Source organism: Mizuhopecten yessoensis, unplaced genomic scaffold, assembly GCF_002113885.1.
Source record: "Mizuhopecten yessoensis strain PY_sf001 unplaced genomic scaffold, ASM211388v2 scaffold716353, whole genome shotgun sequence".
In the NCBI taxonomy this organism is placed as follows: domain Eukaryota; kingdom Metazoa; phylum Mollusca; class Bivalvia; order Pectinida; family Pectinidae; genus Mizuhopecten; species Mizuhopecten yessoensis.
This window is the reverse complement of record NW_018480074.1, coordinates 104,666-125,177: the sequence shown is the minus strand read 5'-3', so window position 1 is coordinate 125,177 and position 20,512 is coordinate 104,666. Positions and strand designations below refer to the sequence as shown.

Below are 20,512 nucleotides of genomic sequence, written 5' to 3'. Positions count from 1 at the left end.
TGGCTAGGATTCCACCTGTTATGAAATATTTAATGGTACTTGTGACTCAAATAATTTTCTATATTCTAAATTCAACTCATCAAAAAAAAATGAGAACATGGTTTTTTTCTTCCCCAAATACAATAATGTATCTATTTTTAATGAATTATTAATCTGGTTTATATATGACAGAAACCAACATAAAAGAAACAAAAAAGTTACTGGGTAATAAATATTTACCTATTTCACAAATAGTGGACAGACAAACTCGAACCATGCGGTCTCTTTCACTCGCCCCATCATTACCAATGGCGACAAGTGGGTAGATGAGGGAGCAGGTGAGTTTGTGGGGAGCCAGCTGTGCTATCCTCCGTACCAACTTGATGGCGTGGATCCTCTCCACCTCATTGTCCAGGCACATGTCAATCGACCTGTCAATCATTATAAACACTTTACTTCATGTGTACATGTAGTATATAAAACGGACACATTATTTTGACAAAAATAACAACAGCAAACATTTATTGTCTACACCAAGGACTGCTGTGTGGCAGCCATCTTTTTCTTGCAATCAGTATCAAAATACAACTGGCACAATGAAAGACGAAGGAGACATGAAATTTTATAAAGATCTTTTCAGTATTTCTTGACCTTCAACCTGTCAATCATTGTCAACCACCACTTTGGGTGAAAGGTCATCAATAGCTGTTCACACTATAATACACAAGGTTTTGAACCAACATTTCATCTGACAGGAGAAACCTGGAAATCAAGGGGCCAAAAAAACGTGTATGAGTAATCCTCATTGGATTATATTATATCCCTATATTTTACATACTGTATCTCTGTTTCTCAACACTACTTTAAACTACACTTCTCAAACACTAATTTATTTCATAATGTCCTAAAAAATGTTACATAATATATCAATCATAAAGATAATTTTCACATTCAGTTAACGATCTGTGTTTTAGACTTACGATGTCATGTCTTCAGTTCCAAATGACCAAATGTTACAATATTTCAAACGGCATTAAGAATAATTTGAGTTCAGTTAATTTCAAATAAAATACAATAAATAAAACATAAAAATGTTTACAGGATAGTTAAAAATAAGCATTCAAAGAAGTTTAAATAAAAAAATGAAAAAGCTTCATATTTCCTGATAATATTAAATAATATATCATGACATATATATATGGGGCAAAGAAGTAATTCCAACAGTGTGGACAAGTTTAGGTTGTCAAATTTTCGGAGCGATCCGCTCCTTTTTCAAGACACAGTGAAACATAACAGTTACATGTACATATACATCATATTACAAGAAGATAGAATTGATATACTATAATTGAAAATATATATATATATATATATATATATGTATTAAGAATGAAATTAAAGAAAATACATTTGATTATGAAATCCTAATATATACATATATATATTATGGAGATCAATACTTGCACATTTAGAGCTAAGTACTCGTGGTCAAGTTGATTTGATGTAGCGTAGAGCCATACCTGACAATGAGGTAATCAATGTGTAGTTTGTATAAGAGATCCAGTGTTTCGCCATCTTGTATGAAGTACCTCAGCACCCTCAGTGTCGCCGCTCTCACCTCCTTGGCCTCGTGGAACAAACTCACCCTTAAGCTGAATCAAACCCAGTATCATGTTACCCAAGTATTAACAATAAACATTAAACATTTAAATACTTCATTTAAAAAGAAAATCATATATATTCTGAAAACAGAAAATTAATGTAATGTTGAGCTCAAAGGAAAAAAAATCAATTTCCTTTTTACCTAGTAAGCTTATGCTTAATCTTAAATAAATTACTTTCTTTATAAAACTTTTAAAGCTTATCTTTATCACAATTGAAATTTTATATGTTACACATAATGTTTGACATATACTCAGCTTGTTCTTCTACTTCATTCAAAAATGATTTTACACTGATGAAATATTTCCTTACCAGCAGAGTATATCTTGTTTTGAATATCCCAAGCTTTTCTGCTTTCCCAGTTTGTACAGAAGTTTAACAAAAGCATTCAGATAGCCTAGCTTCTTAGTCTTATGTACATGAAGTTGTACTGTTACAACAGTCAGTATTTCTTTAATATTTTCACCAGGATCTGAAATAAATATTTGAAACATTAACAAAAATGTTTTTTCAACAGATATGAAACAAGCTGTTTTTTCAATTGATATTTGATTAAATTAAATAAACAGATAAGATAAAGCCAGACAAAAAAATATATGCGTTTCCTGTAAATTAGGGTAGGTAGGTAGGCAACAAATTTTATTTGAACAAATAATTTTATATTGTTTATATAGGAGAGTGATCTTGACTTTAACAGTGCTTCTTTGAAAATTGCCTTAAAAAGTTTAGGGTAAGGGTAGGTAGGGTTACCGGAAACATGAAATATGTTTTGTTTGACCTATAGCTAACAATTATTAAAGTACATATTCATACAAACAAGAAAACAAGTTATTAACATATATTTTCTTACCAAGGCAGAACTGTTTGATATCTTTTTTTTATCTTATATCACCATAATCAGTAGTGTGAAACGGAACTTCCAATCTCCATAGACAGAGGTCCCTTATCAATATGATTATAAGTAACTACCGATATATCATTAATCATTATCTGACGATCAGACCAGGCATTACAGTCACTGGCTGCAGCTTGCACCCAAAATCTCGATCTCTTTTGACACTTGTACTGGTCTTACTGTAACCGGAATAATATATGCAATGTACAACGTGTGTTATTTCATATTTAAATATGCATAGCGCTGTTAGTTCTAGCATTGATCCTGTATTGTCAATGCGCTGTGTATGTACATGTACCTATACTGCTCATTGTCTTTGTGTAAGTTTGATGCGCAAGTCATTTATAATCAGTCGACACTTCACAGTGGACAGATCAAGACGCATGGTACAGTGGTTGTTTGTTAATGCATCTACAGTATGTCGTATTGACAATTGCCTCATATGTATCATCTTTAGACCCTCGACTCATTGTTGAGGTAGGTACATACGTACTTGATGTATATCGTGTGTTATTCTGTATTGGGCATGGACACAACGTATCTGATTTATTAAGTACATGAATTGAATAAATGTAATGTATCTTGATTTTGGTTTGTTTGTGTTTTACGCCCTATTAACAGCTATGGTCATTTAAGGTGGCTCCACACTTTCGCAATTAACCAGCGAAATTCGTTGAAACTTTCATATAATGGTTATGCAACTATGCAGAGTTGATTTTATGAAAATCTAAACATTCCGATAGTTTGGGGACTTTTTTTGAAAAATACAAAAAAAAATTGAATTTTTGTCAATTTTAATATTTTCCGGGTTTTTGTGTGTGTGGCATTGTTCGGAGCAATAACAACAATAATAAAATGAAAAGAAGCATTTCTAATTAACCCTACAAATATTTTATTTATCGCAAAATATGTAACACATGTTACACAAAGTGTTTTTTATTGAATTTGTACGGAAAAAAGTGATTATCTACAAGCTAAAAGCAAACAGGACACAAAGATCTATACATATAGAATGGGAAATTGAACAAAATATACACAATGGCTTTATAATTCATTTATTTTACATTCTACAATCACATTGATCCGGGTGAGAGTTATCTTCCTTGAAAAAAATAGGAACTTTTTGCAGAGGGATGACATTTACACAATGACAGTTGTCTCTGTTTACATATAACAAAAATTATGGAAATAAATCAAAAATATGATATCAAAATTATCAATTTATTGTTTTTTTAATGGAACCAAATTACCCTCAGTCATGTACACTTTGGACATCATTCCGCAGTCCGCTAACTCACAGAATATTTATAATTTCATGTCAGGTACATATGTGACCAGAGGCTATCGCATGGTATGCCGTTCTCACGTGCACTCACACATGAATTTCATAGGTATCTTGATATTTTACAAAACATTATTTTCACCGAGTAAGTAGACTACGTTTGTAAACACGATTTAATCGACGGAGCGAAACTCCCTCAACAGCGAAAATCGTAATGACCTCAAGCTTATAAACTCGTGTAAGCGTGTGATATGCACATGTGAGGTCGGGACGTCCGCATTCTGTGTGTTTCCTATATGACCTTCTTGAGGTCGTCTGGTCTCATGTCACTGTCTTCCCGATATGTCTATGAATTGGAAAGCTTTATTCCTGAAAATGTGTGATTATACATTTCCTGGTAAAATCTTGATAGCGGGCACGCACATGTACTATTGTTTACCAGGGGCCTGTTCGTTTATGCAGAACAACCGGTTTGACCGCTTATAAATGTAACAATTTTCGGGTATAAATCCAGGTGAACCTGCAGATGTTTATGCAGGCCTTGCAAGGCTTTCTCAAGGCTTGCCTGAAAGCAGCATCAGATAACTAGGTCCGACCTTATTTAATAAACGAACAACAGTGGTTCGATCGGTTTGACCGTTTAAAAAGAAAACGGCCCAGGGGTTACTATAATTTGCACTACGATATTGAATGCCTGATACGCAATACAGAAATGACGACACCGTGTACTTGCATATTTCGATCAAGATAATTGAGTCCGAGCTGTACTTTTTCCGGAAGTACGTCACGAAAATGGACCCTGATGACGACGTGTGGAGCCACCTTAAGGACGTGCCAGGTTTAGGTGGTGGAGGAAAGCCGGAGTTCCCGGAGAAAAACCACCGACCTACGGCCAGTACCTGGCGACTGCCCCACGTAGGCCCCGAACCCGCGACCCAGTGGTGGAAGGCTAGTGGTAGCAGAAGAATGTCAGACGCCTTAACCACTTGGCCACCGTGGCCCTTATGTATCTTAATATCTGTATAATGAAATGTATATTTCATTATGAATTTACGAAAAACTTATGTTTCTAACTTTCATGTAATTTAGATAAATTTAAAATATGTATTGTCCATGTATGTTGAAACACTTAACTAGCTTTTTAAAACAAAACATGTTTTTGTTGACGAAATTACCTCTGCTGCAGAAATCTGTTTAGTAAAGGTTTGAAATTATCATTTTTTAAAGGCACAGTTGCAGAGATAATAAATCACCTTTCATATGGAAAGTATGTAAACATTCTCCAGTAAACAAGGCAACACAATTTGAAGTGTTCACCAAACCCAGGGCTCGTTCTTTTTCAAAGAGATCCAATGGAGAACGTTCTGACTATCTCCACCCCATTAAAAATCAAAGGAGACAGTTATTTCGGACTAACTAAAAACTAAAATGTTAAAGCCCGATGGTTAACCTAGTGTGTTGTCGATTTGGGACAACATGAACGATTTCACTTTGTGCAATTTCCGATTGACTTTTTAATCTGAAACATGTCAAATTGTGTGCTATCGTTAAAGCGGTTTTTGTAATGTTTGATTAGCAAACCGGCAAATAATCTACATTAAATTGTTTTCCTGTGTGCATAAACAAGAATTAACAATTTAAAGACAAAACCATTTATCAAACACGCAAACTCTTTCTCTGATTTCTCTGTGACATTACAATGTCTGTGCGAATACTAGAGGTCAATTAGCTTCCAGGACGTCGACAGTGTTTTCCTCAAATTGACATGTCAACCCACCTTTCGAAAGGTCCAACTTTACACCTTCCTCGCCGCTCTCGTGGCGGACTGAAAAATAAAAGAAGTAACCAGTGAGATAAATTGATATTCGTTCGAAATGAAAACATAAACAAAAAGTTTATTGTTTATGAACTTACTTCTAGATCGGACATTTCTGAACGGACGTCCGTGGCGGACCATAGCGGCCGCCATGATCAAAATTTACTTCCTACACCGTACGGTTGTCGTAACTCTGAAATTTAATAATTTCACGCAAACAGTTAGGTCATGCATATTAAATATATATCAAATGTATTTAATAAGTTTAATCTAAATATAACAAGTTAAAACTGTGTTAATAACTCTCATATCATGTTCACGACTACCAGACGAACATATTTTTGGCAACTACAATGGCAGACATGGCGATTTTCCAACCAGAGTTTACAAAAATAGCTGAAAATATCCGTGGTGCTGAGGGACCAGTGTTTGACAGAGACGAAAACTTTTACATGGTTGCACCAGAAGTAGAAAAAGATGGGAAATATGCCGGCCAAGTGTTAAAAGTTGATTTAAAGACAGGAAAGGTAAGGGGGTGAAACCGTAGTTTTCAATGGTTTGCAGGTCACAATACCGATTGAGCTATAACGACATGTATAGTTTAATCACCTATAAATTATAGCTGTATTGAGCTATATTTTCTCAGATTTTAATTTTAATTAAATTAAAGCAAAGTTGCATAAAACAATTGACTAGTCTACAAAAAGCATACATTTAGATGTTTCAAAAACATACAATTCCTTAAACGGAACATAAACATCAATAATATCACATTAAAGGAAACTGCATACAAATCACTAGTAAGATCAATATTGAAGTATGCATGTACAGTCTGAGACCGGTACCAGCAGAACAACAAAAAGCGGCTGGAATATCTAGACTAACATTCTCACTCCACCAGACAGACTGTCTCGAAACATCAACATCAACGGATTCCAAGTACCATCGTGTAGACCAAAAGCATTCTACCCAAGAACAATTAGAGACTGGAATGCCCTACCACATACCACCACCAGTGCTGGCAGTCTTGAATGTTTCAAGACTCACCTATGTGAGACAAACTAGACCACTATCCAGGATGTTTCAACTACACTGTATATTACCTGTTTACCACTTCTTCGACACCGTTGTTAGCTAAATTGCTAGTATAGGCGCATCTTGGTTTGGTAACATACTGTTAACCGGTTGTGTAGCATAAAAACTAGGATAAAACTTGGACGGTATATTTTTCCAACAAATGTTTAATCTAGATTTATAACAGTTAAGAGAAGGGGCTTCTACTACTGAATTGGGAAGGGAATTCCAAGAATCCACCACTCTTCTGCTAAAAACATTTTGAGTGACCCTGGTCCTGCTCTGTTTTTTGAATAGTTTTTTGTTGTTACCCCTTGTTGTTGTTTGTGTGAATGTGAATAGTTTATCTTTATCAAGAATGTCGATGTTGTTTATTATTTTGTAAACTTCTACTAGGTCATTTAGTTTTCTTCTGTATTCCAGTGTAGGTAAGCCTAGTCTTCGTATTCTTGAATTGTAAGAAAAGTGTTTTATAGATTGAATTCTTTTGGTAGCTCTACGCTGCACATTTTCTAAAGCTATTTGGTCCTTTTTCAGAAAAGGGGACCAGACCTGGGTGGCATATTCTAAGTTGGGCCTAATGAGACTCTTGTAAAGTGCAAGAAACATAGTTTTGTCCATATAGGTAAATGTCCTAAAGATTAATCCTAGTGTGCGATTAGCTTTGTTAATAGATTGACTCACATGGTGGTTAAATTTCAATTTGTTGTCAATTATAACACCTAGGTCTTTTTCTTTAGTAACTTTCTCAATCTGTTCACCTGAGGGGAAGTAGTATGTAGAATCTTGATTTAGGTTACCAATATTTAGATGTTTACATTTTTTGGTGTTCAATTTCATTTTCCAATCTGATGTCCATTGGACAATGTTATTGATATCAGTTTGTAGTTCTGCAGACCCTGTTTGCCTAGAAATGTTTTTGAATAGTTTTGAGTCATCAGCAAAAAGTTTTACTACACTGTGTTCGACTATACCAGGTACATAGATTAGGAAAAGAACTGGACCAAGGACACTACCCTGGGGCACACCCCTCGTTACATCCACCAGACCAGACAATTCCCCATTAATGGATACTCGTTGTTTATATAGAATGTATAGCACAATACACTCTTTTTTTTCTTTAAATAACTTACATGCGAATCCGAAAGTGGCAGAATAATCAGTTTATTGATGGTTACCGCAAAATGATAGAAGTAGAAGTTAATTTTAATTTGTCATCCATGTAGAACAGGCTTTCACAAGCCTAAACAACACACCAAGCCTAAGGTCATTCTTAAAAGGTTCACTAGCTAGTGCAAGATCCCCTGAAAAGGGTCAATCCTATATATCTTCTGTGTCTCCCACAACAGTTGCGCAACTTTTCAGCAGGTGTCAACTGGTAGTTGAGAAACTCTTCAACCTATTTCTCCCTCTCATCCTCCTGCACAACATTTAGAAATCTGACTGCAAGGTTGGAGACTGGGGTTAAAAATGAAATATGCTTATATATGTTAAACACTGGTTATTTTATAATTACCTGGTATTTACATTTATTTAATCATACTCGCAACAATCTGAGAATAATCTCCCTTTTCAGTGTGCTGTCTTTGAAAGGAAACTTTGTGATCATCTTTCTTATTACAGCTACATGTAAGCATATCTCACAGCTCTACAATAAAAAAAAGTATACCAATTATGCTGAAAGTTAATCTAAATACAGAAAACACAACAATCATGTTTAGTTATTAATGAAAATAACGTTATTCATAATTCTAACTTCATCTGAAGAATCTGTCCATCAGAGATGGGCTGATGCTGTCCTCGAGCTCCTGTTCATGAAGATAGTTTTCTGGTCGGAAGTCCAATGGCCAGCTTGCTGTCGTCAATTTGTGAGGTTCTGTCAACAATTGGGAGAGCTGCAATCACATGTTGTTATATGACAGATGCCTTCACAAATTTGGCCATTAATTTCTGATGAAGCCGCACCATATGATTGTGCACGACCCCAATCTTAGAAGATCGAGCCTGGAGTTGAAAGATATGGAATGTGGTGTTAAATTCATTTAAGGGAATAAATGCAAGGATTAACTCCAAGAAATTGAAGTACTTTTTGACCTCTGGATTTTGCAGGAGTTGTGATATCTTCTTGATCTTACCCTCCTTCTCAACCTGAAAATATTGACAATAATACTATCACCTGTGATGGAAATGATAGAAGATGTCTATGATGAGATCACCAATGGGTATAATGGTATCTCTTTCAACCCCAGCGACACAACACAGATTGCCATATGCAGCCAACATCCTGAACATGTGCCTGGGCAGCTATGACACGTGACAGGACAGAGTTCCTGGAAACTTTCATGACACTTCAGTTGTCCGATGTGAATCACATTAGTGACATTTTTCCATGGATTGTTTTTTTTTGCTGAAAACACATAGTATAAAAGTCTTGCCAGGATGACAAAACGTTTGTTTGTCCCTCGATCATTACTTTGTCACAGATTATTGAAAAACAGGATGGTCTACAGATTTTTCTGTGACTTTATTAGCCAAGTCCTTTGCAATGGCTTTCTTTAATATCTGAGTACACTTTGTACGAGTGCATGCAAATTGTGAAGTCATATTGCTATCTAGAAACATGATTGTTGTGAAATCATCCGATGTTGAAAAAGACATGTTGTGTTCAGCAATGAAGTTACTAAATAAAGTCTACCATGTCGTCAGACTTGGTAAAAAAAGATGAAATTGCCTTCGACATGGATTTACAATTTTACTAATTTTAGCATTAGCTGGCATGGAGGCACAAACGCACACTGACATCACAGAGTACCTTCTACAATTTTTTATTTATACAGACTCAGATATCGATGGTCACACTAATCTACAGATCCCAATAACCTGTATCATAACCACAATTATCTACAGCAACTATCTTCAAATTATATGTACACTTTGAACAATTAAACGGCTAATAAATGCATAACAGTGATTGTGAAAAACCAATAAAATGTATTAGGGTCGGTATGAAAAAAGAGGGTCGGTGGGGAAACAGGAAACACAGTTTTATTTTTATTTGGCCTTAGCGACCAACAGTAAACATCCTAGATGTAGATATAGGACAGCGTTGGTTGTTGAAACCAAAATATCATCAAACATATTTTGTTTAACTTGGAAAGACTCATGACTCTTCTCCATCAACTCCTACCTTAGTTTTAAACATTACTGTTAGTCAGAAAAGTCATTTGGAACTTTTTTAAGGAATAGTCAACCCTAGGCCTGTATGAATTTGTTTATTGACGAAGTGTGTTGTGGGACATCATGTCAATTGCTTCAGGATTATTTTTTTAAACCACCATGTCAGTCTGCTCCTCTTTGTGATATATGTACAGTTGTTTCTTAGGGTGTGGCATAAAAGTTCCAAAAAATGGTGACCACAGAATTTTAAAATATGGCAACTTTGTACCTTTCAGCTTTACATACTCCTGTGGACTGCTAGTAATGACTGAGGGGGGATTTCCGGTTTTGGTTTATGTTTGATATTTGTGTTATTTAATTTTGTAGACAGAGATTCTATGTGAGCCAAGCATGGATGGAGATGGGGGTGTGCCAGCAGGTTGTCAATGTGACAAAAACAATGTCATTTGGATAGCAGACATGAGACTAGGAATCATCAAAGTCACCAGGGACGGGCAGTGCGAACAGGTAATGTGCACTCAGTGTCACATAATTACAGAGTTTATCATGATACCATGATGCTTACCCCATCGCCATATGAGACTGAAACGAAAAATGCACATGGGAAAAATGGTTAAAGCATGTCTTGTCCCTGTGGACACTTATGTCTGTAAAAAGTGGGGAGTTTGGATGGATGGTCTGAAAAAAAGAATATGATTTTATGCAGGAGCTTATTGTAGACCAGCATGATCTGCAACGGTAACATTGACACACTATCTTGTTAGAATCATATGTTTTGCTATTTTTAGGTATTTATTTGTTATTTATAACCAGAAGTTGATAGTAGTTTGTGTGTTATTTGAAAATATGTTACAAAAGCCAACTGAAAGCAGAGATGAAATCATTTACTCCAGAAGAATATGTGTTCTTGCTGAATATTTAGCTTTCTAGTAATACTGTGTCCTGTCCAGGACAGTATGCATGTCACCAATACTCTAAAACATAGTGAACAAGTCTTTAAATTTGCATTGGAGGACACTGAACTCTCATTGGTGTAAATCTGGCCATGATGGGTTCAATCAAATTTGCTCAATGTACATTGAAGCTCCTGAGGTAGATAACCCTGGCTTTGTAGTTTATAGGTCAAGAGGAAGTACTCCGAAAGTGCTAGAGGGATCTTTCTTAAATTTCACACAAAGGTTCCCCATTGTCTTTTGTTATATGTGTATCAAATTTTGAGACTGATCAGACAGGTGGCCATCTTGAATTTTGAGAGTTAAAGTTTGTTAGTGCTATTTCTCAGAAAGTGCTGGAGGGATCTTTCTCAAATTTCACATGAAGATTCCCCATGGTTCTTAATTATGATTTTGATTTTTTAGACTGATAGCTAGGAAAGCCAAGATGGTCAACAGGTGGCCATCTTGAATTTTGTGAGTTAAAGATTGTTAACACTTTTCCTCAGAAAGTTCTGGAGAGATCTTTCTCAAATTTCATATGAAGGTTCTCCGTGGTTCTTAATTTTGCATATTGATTTTTGAGACTGATAGCATAGCCAAGATGGTCGACAGGTGGCCATCTTAAATTTTGTGAGTTACAGATTATTAGCACTATTCCTCAGAACGTTTTAGAGAGATCTTTCTCAAATTTCACATGAGGGTTCCTCAATGTCCATAATTATGCATAATGATTTTTAGAACTGATAGGAAAACAATTAATGCAACCAATGCAGACAGCCATCTTGGATTTTGAAAGTTCAATTCTGTTGTCACTATTGTATAAGCAGTTCTTCTTCCATTGTTCCACTTGTTAAAAAAATACAGCACTTCTAATGAGGTAAGATTTACAAATTATAAGCATTTTGCATATAGTTATGCAATTCTTACAAAATAGCATTTGTCATAGTGGCAAATAACGTATGACATTACAAGGTTTAAGTTAATGTACAAGATGTAATGTAATGTTCAGCATTTCCAATTTGGGACTGGGTTATTGTACCTGTAAGGAAAATAAAGAGCAAAGAAGGTTAAAGATCATCTGTTGTAGGTCTGATAAAGATCCTTTCATGGTGGGTGCCAAGATGCTTCTAGAATCACTTGTTATGAATTTCATTTCTGTTTTTAATGAAAATTTGACGCAAAACTAACCAAATGGTGAATCTTGTTTCAAAGGTGTGTAAAACTGACAAAGACAACAACATTATGCAAGGATGCAATGACTGCATTTTTGACTACTTTGGAAACCTGTGGGTGACTGCTCCAGCTGGGAAGATCGCTCCCAATCCATACGAAAGATCTATGGAGGTAGGTCTCATATAGATCATCTAAATGTAGTCATTAGTTTTGATCAGATGATAATTTTGATTAACTAATGGTTGATTAATAACCAGTTCAGATTAGATGACAAGTAACTACTTCAGTATGCTTGTCGATGTTTGAGAGAAAAAACCCTCTTTTTAATCCAAAATGTATCTTTGATATGTACGGAGAAAATATATTTCTTATTCTTTAATTTTAAGCTCATTTATAAAGTCGAAACTATTAGATAATCCATAATCTTTCCCCTCATCGAGGCAGCGCTATTACAAAATTAATTTTGTGCATTAAGTTTAAATTTTATTCAAATAAATTGAGTTTGTAATTACTTACAAATATATATAGGTACTTGTAACTTAAAATAGTACATATATTGTGTACAAACAAAATAAAAATAATGCTATCATACGTTAAAGATGAACTTATTGATGTTATCTTTTATTTATTAGGCATTACCTGTCCTGCAAATCTTTTAATTTGTTTTAAAGATAGAAATATTACCAATGATAGAAATTTGATTTCTACACATTTAACATACCATAGGAGCCTTTTGGGTCCGTGTATTGTCGGACAGTAGATGAGGAGGTGATAAAGGTTGACACTGGGATACTCTTCCCTAATGGAATAGCAGTTAAACACTCAGAAGATGGGCGACCAGCGCTGCTCATTGTTGCCGAAACACCTACCAAGTCTCTCTGGGGATACACTATAGACGGTCCAGGCAAAGTGTCAAACAAAACCCTCTGGGGAAAGCTGCCAGGTAAGTCTGATGACCTTGTATAGTACCAATGGTTTAACGACATGTACTGTACCATAATTTTAACAGTCAAATGATCATGTCCCAGTAATGGTTGATGACTGTGTACCAGTAATGGTTGATGACTGTGTACCAGTAATGGTTGATGACCGTGTACTAGTAATGGTTGATGACTGTGTACCAGTAATGGTTGATGACTGTGTACCAGTAATGGTTTATGACTGTGTACCAGTAATGTACTAGTAATGGTTGATGACTGTGTACTAGTAATGGTTGATGACTGTGTACATGTAATGGTTGATGACTGTGTACCAGTAATGGTTGATGACTGTGTACATGTAATGGTTGATGACCGTGTACCAGTAATGGTTTATGACTGTGACCAGTAATGGTTTATGACTGTGTACATGTAATGGTTGATGACCCCAGTGGTAGTGAGGTTGTCTGCTTGATTAGTTTCCATGCAGTAACTCTTGGAAGAATGCTTCATTTTCATAAAATAAATTTTGCACATGATAAAAATATCAATTACTCGCTCAATAGTGATTTTGAACCAAATTTGAATATTGACATGGCGTCAGGCGCGTGGAAGAGGCAACACATCCATTTCCGAAAATTTCTTATGGTTTATGAATGTGCGTTAATATATGTAATTATAATCTTCTGAAACCATATAGGTGGTCACCTGAAAGTCACAGCACACATGATTAACATATTCATTACTAGTAATGGTTTATCATGTGACTATAAAACTGTTCGTCAGTAACCTTTTGTAACTAAATCTTGTCCTTCAGGTAACCTTGAAGGTGGTCCAGACGGGATGGACTTTGATGAGGAAGGTAACCTACTGGTGGCGCACTGGGGCTCCTCTCACATAGAAGTTTTCGGTCCCGATGGAGGGGAACCAAAAACAAGGATCAAATGCCCGTTTGCTAACCCCAGTAATGTGCACTTCCAGCCAGCCACTAACACAGTGTATATAACGGAGCATGAATTCCATGGCCTGTGGAAGTTTGAATGGAAACATAAAGGAATGCTGCAATACTGTGATACTTTGATGTTCTAATTACTTTTTAAGAGTTTTATAAAAATGTTCACAGTTCATATTACAATATATTATACAATTAATACAGTTCACTTGACATTACATAATCGCCATATTTTTTATGTGATTTTTTTTTGTTTTGTGATCAAATGCTTATTCACATGTACGTATGAAATGTCTTGAATACATTTAGTTGAAATGTTATTGGACCATTTGAAAAACACATATATATTGTCTTGCCAAATCTTGTCAACTTTTATGATAGCATTATGGCTTGATCATTATTTTACTAGAGATTTATCATAATTATTACTATTCAATATCATTTTCAACAAGATAAGTGTTTTCATATTTACACATTATTATTAATGAAGAAATAGATTTCTATTGATAAATCACCATTACAGGTTTGTTTTATATTTGTAACTTTTGGAAAGGTCATTGGAAAGAATCGTTTATGAATATTACTTATTTTATAATATTGCTAGTCAATGTTGTAGGTTGTTGTTACACTGGTTGGTGGTTTACGAAGTGTTCCTTAAAATTTATAAAATAATTTTGGTGATCAATATATTATATTCAAGACTGAAATGAAAATATATATTTATATAACTTTATTTTTCTGTGTTTAATTTATAATGTACTGTTAATCATATACATGTCAATTTTCTTACAATTGTAATTTGTTTTGTTATCAACGATATCAGCGAAGTTGTGACATATACAGCTTTATTGTTATCAACGATATCAGCGAAGTTGTGACGTATACAGCTATATTGTTATCAACGATATCAGCGAAGTTGTTACGTATACAGCTTTATTGTTATCAACGATATCAGCGAAGTTGTGACGTATACAGCTTTATTGTTATTAACGATATCAGCGAAGTTGTTACATATACAGCTTTATTGTTTTTGTGTTTATTTTCAAAGTGCAAGGTGTTAAATGTTCATAAGATAGATTACCATCCTATCAAACACAGTGGCCTTTTGCTATATTTTTATACATTTAATCATGTTACGAAATATTTTTTATGACATCTTGATGCACATGTCATTAGGAGCATCATGACCGGCGATTATCTATCAATACAAATTTATTTATTCCAGGAAACACTTTCTTTATCGGAATGGGTTATAAATTACTGCAGTGAAAAGTACAGAAATTGAGTAGAAGTATATGATTCAGCATTCAGGTCGAGTAAAAGTGGGTTTCTCAGTCTTGCATGTCTTGCCTATTTGTAATGCTCTACCACACCTAAGCTTTCTTTCTTGAATAACTACAGCAATGTTTCTGATTGCCAGCTCAATGAAATTTGGTCTTCTCTTCATCTCTTTATATTTCGTTTACATGAACCTCCATGCTAGAGGGTTCCACTTTGAATTCCACAATTGAATGTTACCTTTCAAAAGATTAATTTGTAGCAAGTTCATAAATGGAAGTTAGTTAAACATGAAGTATTGATTTATTGTTGAAGATTTGCAACATGCATTGAGATAAGAATCACCTAGGCTGGATTATTCCTTTCCAGTATAAGTTACGTGCATGTTAACCCATTCGTAAGCGTAAAAGGTTAGGGACGGCTTTGTGAATAGCCCTGTGTGTAACCTACATGCACTTCGGTATGTGTATGTAAATATCTCTGAGCACCTGCTAGTTACGTAAACGTCTTAACACAGGAGTTATCGTTAAACGGTTATATACTACACAAGATCCGGTTCAGTTGATAGAACCAGCAGTTATAGTTATGTTGTTTTTTGTTGATCATGAATATTTTATGACTAAGCTTTAGCTAATGACTAATGTTATTGAATTATTTCAAATAAAATTGTTATTATAATGAATATTCTGATTATTAAAAATGAGAACAAGCATACAAATATTTGTTGTATTTTTTTTGTTTTGCTCAACAATGATAAAATTGATCATGATTTTAAAGTAAAGTTCAGCTTCCTAACAAATTCTTATCTCGGATATTTGCAATGACCTTATATACATGTACTTGAAACTTTTTAATTTCGGCTTAAAGAAGTGTTCTTGAAATCTAAACCAGACAATGAATGTTGTTGACTGTTACGAAGTCTCTTAAAATTCAATTGAAGAAAAAAGTGTACAAATGTACATATAACACAATATACAAAATACAAAAAAAACAATGATGAAATTTACCTTTTTATTATTAAAGAATCCTATATTTACTGGAGTAAACTCCATTACATCAGTTACTTCCCTTTGATAGCACACAAACCATTATGCTGTTCTTTATATCTCACCTTCAAGTAAAGTGCAGTAAGAAATCTTGCAGTGTACACTTTGTTAAACAATTATTGGAAATAAAATTATCATATCAGATCTCATCAAAGCTCTATTCCAAATAATACAAAGACATTTGTGGCCATGTGTTTACTTGGCATGTAATAATTCTAACCGTCACAATCACATACTTTCCAACTTTTTAAAATTTCCATGGGGAGGTTACGTGTGCCAGAAATTAAAAGCATAAATAAATTGTGTGTATGTACACCCTAGGGGGAAATAGCACATTTAAATGGAATCTTCTGAACTGTTCTTTCAGATGAAATCATCAGATCTTAGAATATAGGAAGAGTTGAACAAATTCACTGGTTGAAAATGCTTGATTTTAGGGTCCAGAATCAGGAGTCTCCCTCCAAAATAGCAAAAGTTGACAAGTATGCAATCATCTTTGCATGAAAACGGGTACAAAAATACAAAACAAATAATAAGAATTCTTGTTGATTTTGATTATTTTAGAATTGAAAAATAATAATTCAATAAGTTGTACTTGTTCTTTCTGTTCCTATTAAAAGTGTTACTATAAAGGATATATTAAATTAGACATCATCAACTTATGCGTATCAAACTAATAAGTCGTGTTGATAACACCCTTATCTTATTTTTTGAATCACAGAAAATAATATTTTACAGTTCAAAATGATTTGATCATATGCATATTTTTTTTATATTAAAAATATAAATATACAGTACAATGTAAGGTCGTATGAAAATCATCTTACAATTTGACAAGTGGTAACTATGTCAAAAATAATAGGCATAATTAAGTAACTTATTTGTTCTTTGATAAATAAAAGTTCCACCACCTTGTTTAAATCAGTAATTATACTAATTCATGCAAGGTCACTTAGGTGTTTACTTATTTACAGAACACAAAAATATTTGTTTCAAAAAATTAGGACAAACTTAGGTTTATAAAATATAAATCTGGACCCTCATTCTAAGTTAATCAAGTTTACTATGCAATTCATAATTTTGTCCCGATATTTGATAAGAAAACTTGTGCAATAACAAAATTCCAAATTAATGTTGCATAATTTGCATACTTGATTTGCAAAATGGTTACAAATGTATGCATGATAAATGTAGTCATATTCCATAATTTGGAAAACTTCACGGTCTTTTAAGCTGTAGTGAGACTATCTTGGTCCCCAATAGACATATCATATGCTAGCTGCGCGAATCGTAGCTCAAGGTCTAATCAATTTTATCTTGAAATTATAAATATTTTATTTTGAAATTCAACATTATTTGACCATACACCTAGCTCAAGTCCGATCGATTTCATTTTGTTTTGAAATTTTAGATTGTTGAATCCTATCTGGTCTGATAATTCAAGATAAAATATCTACATTTCAAAATAAAATAAAGTAGATCAAATCTTGACCTACGGTTCCCACAGCTAATCATATGCTTATAAATCAGACTTTTTTTGTGTTTTGTTTGTTGTTTTTTTATTTTTATTCTTGTAACAGAAATTTGTTATCATATATCAGTTCAAAACAAGGAGATAATTTGAAATTTCATCACCTCAAAAATGAAGTTAATCTTTATGCTATCAAAATACATGCAATGTTGGCTATCTTGATATCCTGTTTATTTTAATAAGGGCAGATTTGGCTGAATAGTTAACTCTCAATCCAGCCTTCCACACAGACAGCTAGGGTTCGTTCCTCGAAATTATCCTTGTACGGAATTTCAGAGAAATAGTTTTTCATTTACCCTCATAAAGAATCCAGGTGGAGTATAAAATGGTCCTTGGCAGATGATCCAGTGTCTATACTTCTGGTATAACATTCACATGAGGTGGCACAATGGAAAAAGGATGCCGTTGGAAGCATGGTGCCACCAAAAACAGAATCCATACCAAACCAGATGCAGCACACATATAGGCACGCACACATGTGGAGGTATTACCCAAGTGGCTTAGGACCTGTAGTTAGTGCCTGTTAAGGCAGCTCTGCAAGGTCCACATATTCTATTTATTGTATTAAATGATGTTATCAATTGTACTGTTATGTATGTTTGTTGAGTGACTTATTATAACCAGTTAGGTTGCTATATCAAATGTAATATATGTAATATAATCATATTAATATATATATACATATTAAGCAAATCTAATGCTTTGAGACAACATAATAAGGATTTGCATTTTTTTTTTTAAACTATCAAATGAATTATTTTGGTGATTATTACAACCATGAAACTAAGATTGCAACAAGAAAAAATGTTGATTTCTGTTTCGTGATTACCTTTAAAACCAGTACTTTATAGTTAAACTACAACTAGTACTCTATATCGGTCATACTACAGGTGTTGTACTTTATCCACAAAAAATTAATTTCTCTTACATAAAACATCTTCAAGTTTTGATACTTAACATAAAAAAAATCTTTGTTTATGTAACACATGTTTTTTGCAAAAAAAAAAAAATATGAAATGAAAAGTACTGTTAACAGTGATATAAATGTTAAACTGATGATTTCAATGAAAAAAAAATCATTGAATAAGGTGGCATGATTATGCATAAATTACAATCATCGAGCTATACTATAGTTACAGCATTTGATGATGTATTTATGACCAAATCAATATTATCAACTCATTCTGTACAAAACAATGCTTTTTTGTAACACAACATAACAAACTGAAAACATGATAACATGTATTTTCTACTAAACAATCAGTGTTTATTGATTGTCTATTCTCACTTTGTAAGACCATACCTGACTAGTAACAGTCCTGTCTTGATATAATTTACATTGTGTAGTACTCAACAGCAGATATATATTGTGTTCCACTAAAACTATACCTCTCATGACTGATAAGTATTTAACATAGTCTTTTTAAGTTCCAAATGGCCTGAAAGAAATCTTCGGGCACATAAGGCAGCAATTGCTGCAAGAGACCATGCATTAAATAAACATATTGAAATTATTATCTTTCATTTTCAAAATTCCTAGGGTTACTATCTTCCATTCTATTCACCCTGAAATATGTCTTGAAACTGCATAAATATGTTCTGTACGTGCCATCTATCACCGGCAACATAACGGTTAAATTAAGAAGCTTTAAACCCTTTCACCCCTGTGTAACTTTAGTAGACTCTACTGTACATTGATCTGGAAAAGTCAATAATGGTCTCCAGGGGTGAACAGGTTAAGTCAGATGTTGCTTCGCTGTAATCTTCAAAGGACAAGTATCAGCCTAACAATTGGTCATTTTGTATAACCTTAAACCAATCAAATAACTGACTGCATACCTTTTCTTTTATTATCACATATTCTTGGGTGCATAGAATATAACTGAAAATAGCCCTGGAATTATAAAAAATGATTGTCTTTGTGCAACATTTGGAATCAACTTGAAAAAGTAGGTGCAATAGCAAACTATTGTTTTCCCCTCGATGAAAATTAAGACAATTTCAGGTTGAAAGCCGGTAATTTTCAACAGCTGTTAGTATGTAATAAGGGTTTTAATTTCAATTTCATTCCATATGAAATCATTGCTATCATACAAAAAACAGACTTTATGTAAAAAAAACGTCTTTGAAAGTGTTAGTCAAGGTATCATATCTCAAATATTTGTAGACATATTAAGTCAATTTACTTTATTAAATGGGTGTTGCAATGTTCTTTTACATCACAGATGAATTGTTGAAATGGCAGCCAATTGAAATTGCTGATGTTCGCTATTATGTGAGTATACGTTTAAATATTGTAAGTAATGATAACTTATAATATGGTAGTTTCCATGATTATAATAGATATGCACCATACCGTTAAAAAACTTTTGAAGCCAATAAAAGTATATTTTAACCGATATTTTTATAGATAAAATATTATGTTAAGTTATATCAACATGATATTATAGAAATAGTAGCGTAAAATAACATTTTATAGAGGTCTCCTAAGGCTTACTGTACAGTGGTACATTTTTGCTCAGTCAAAAACCAACCCAGTCACTGATAAAATCCATATCAAATGAAACAGGTGGGAAGGTAAGTACTGTAATGTTATCGACTTTATGTCGGGATAAAGTTTCATCATTATGACGGGCATATTCAAATTGCTGTTAGCCTGTCTTGTATACAGCAGTGAGAATGATGCTGGACTGTACACACATACATGCGTAAACAAATTAAGGATCACTGTCACACTGCACTGCGGTTTTAAGTATATACAGTTACCTCCCCTTATTTCATTTTGGCTATAACTG

The 20,512-nt window shown here is 33.8% G+C and overlaps 2 protein-coding genes across 2 annotated transcripts in view; one reads left to right on the top strand and one right to left on the bottom strand.

The window, feature by feature from the left end:
• Nucleotides 1–20,512, bottom strand: part of LOC110443579 — an 81,810-nt gene that overhangs the window by 36,763 nt on the left and 24,535 nt on the right. Inside the window, exons 11-15 of the mRNA XM_021487870.1 lie at nt 5,733–5,794; nt 5,596–5,643; nt 1,954–2,113; nt 1,500–1,631; nt 220–410 (exon numbers count right to left, since the gene is read on the bottom strand). Coding sequence (XP_021343545.1) covers nt 220–410; nt 1,500–1,631; nt 1,954–2,113; nt 5,596–5,643; nt 5,733–5,794 — 593 coding nt within the window. The remainder of the gene's footprint in view (nt 1–219; nt 411–1,499; nt 1,632–1,953; nt 2,114–5,595; nt 5,644–5,732; nt 5,795–20,512) is intronic.
• LOC110443617 (diisopropyl-fluorophosphatase-like) lies at nt 5,978–15,848 on the top strand. The gene is made up of 5 exons (XM_021487949.1): nt 5,978–6,161; nt 10,252–10,392; nt 12,033–12,164; nt 12,720–12,936; nt 13,728–15,848. Exons 1-5 carry the CDS (start codon nt 5,988–5,990, stop codon nt 13,997–13,999), a joined length of 936 nt encoding a protein of 311 aa, XP_021343624.1. The 5' UTR covers nt 5,978–5,987; the 3' UTR covers nt 14,000–15,848.

Bases quoted from the DNA above. Each gene is read 5' to 3' on its own strand.
- LOC110443617 (XM_021487949.1), top strand. From the start codon at position 5,988: ATGGCAGACATGGCGATTTTCCAACCAGAGTTTACAAAAATAGCTGAA. The intron at 12,165-12,719 runs GTAGGTCTCATA...AACATACCATAG, and splicing joins CATACGAAAGATCTATGGAG to GAGCCTTTTGGGTCCGTGTA. The intron at 12,937-13,727 runs GTAAGTCTGATG...CTTGTCCTTCAG, and splicing joins CCTCTGGGGAAAGCTGCCAG to GTAACCTTGAAGGTGGTCCA.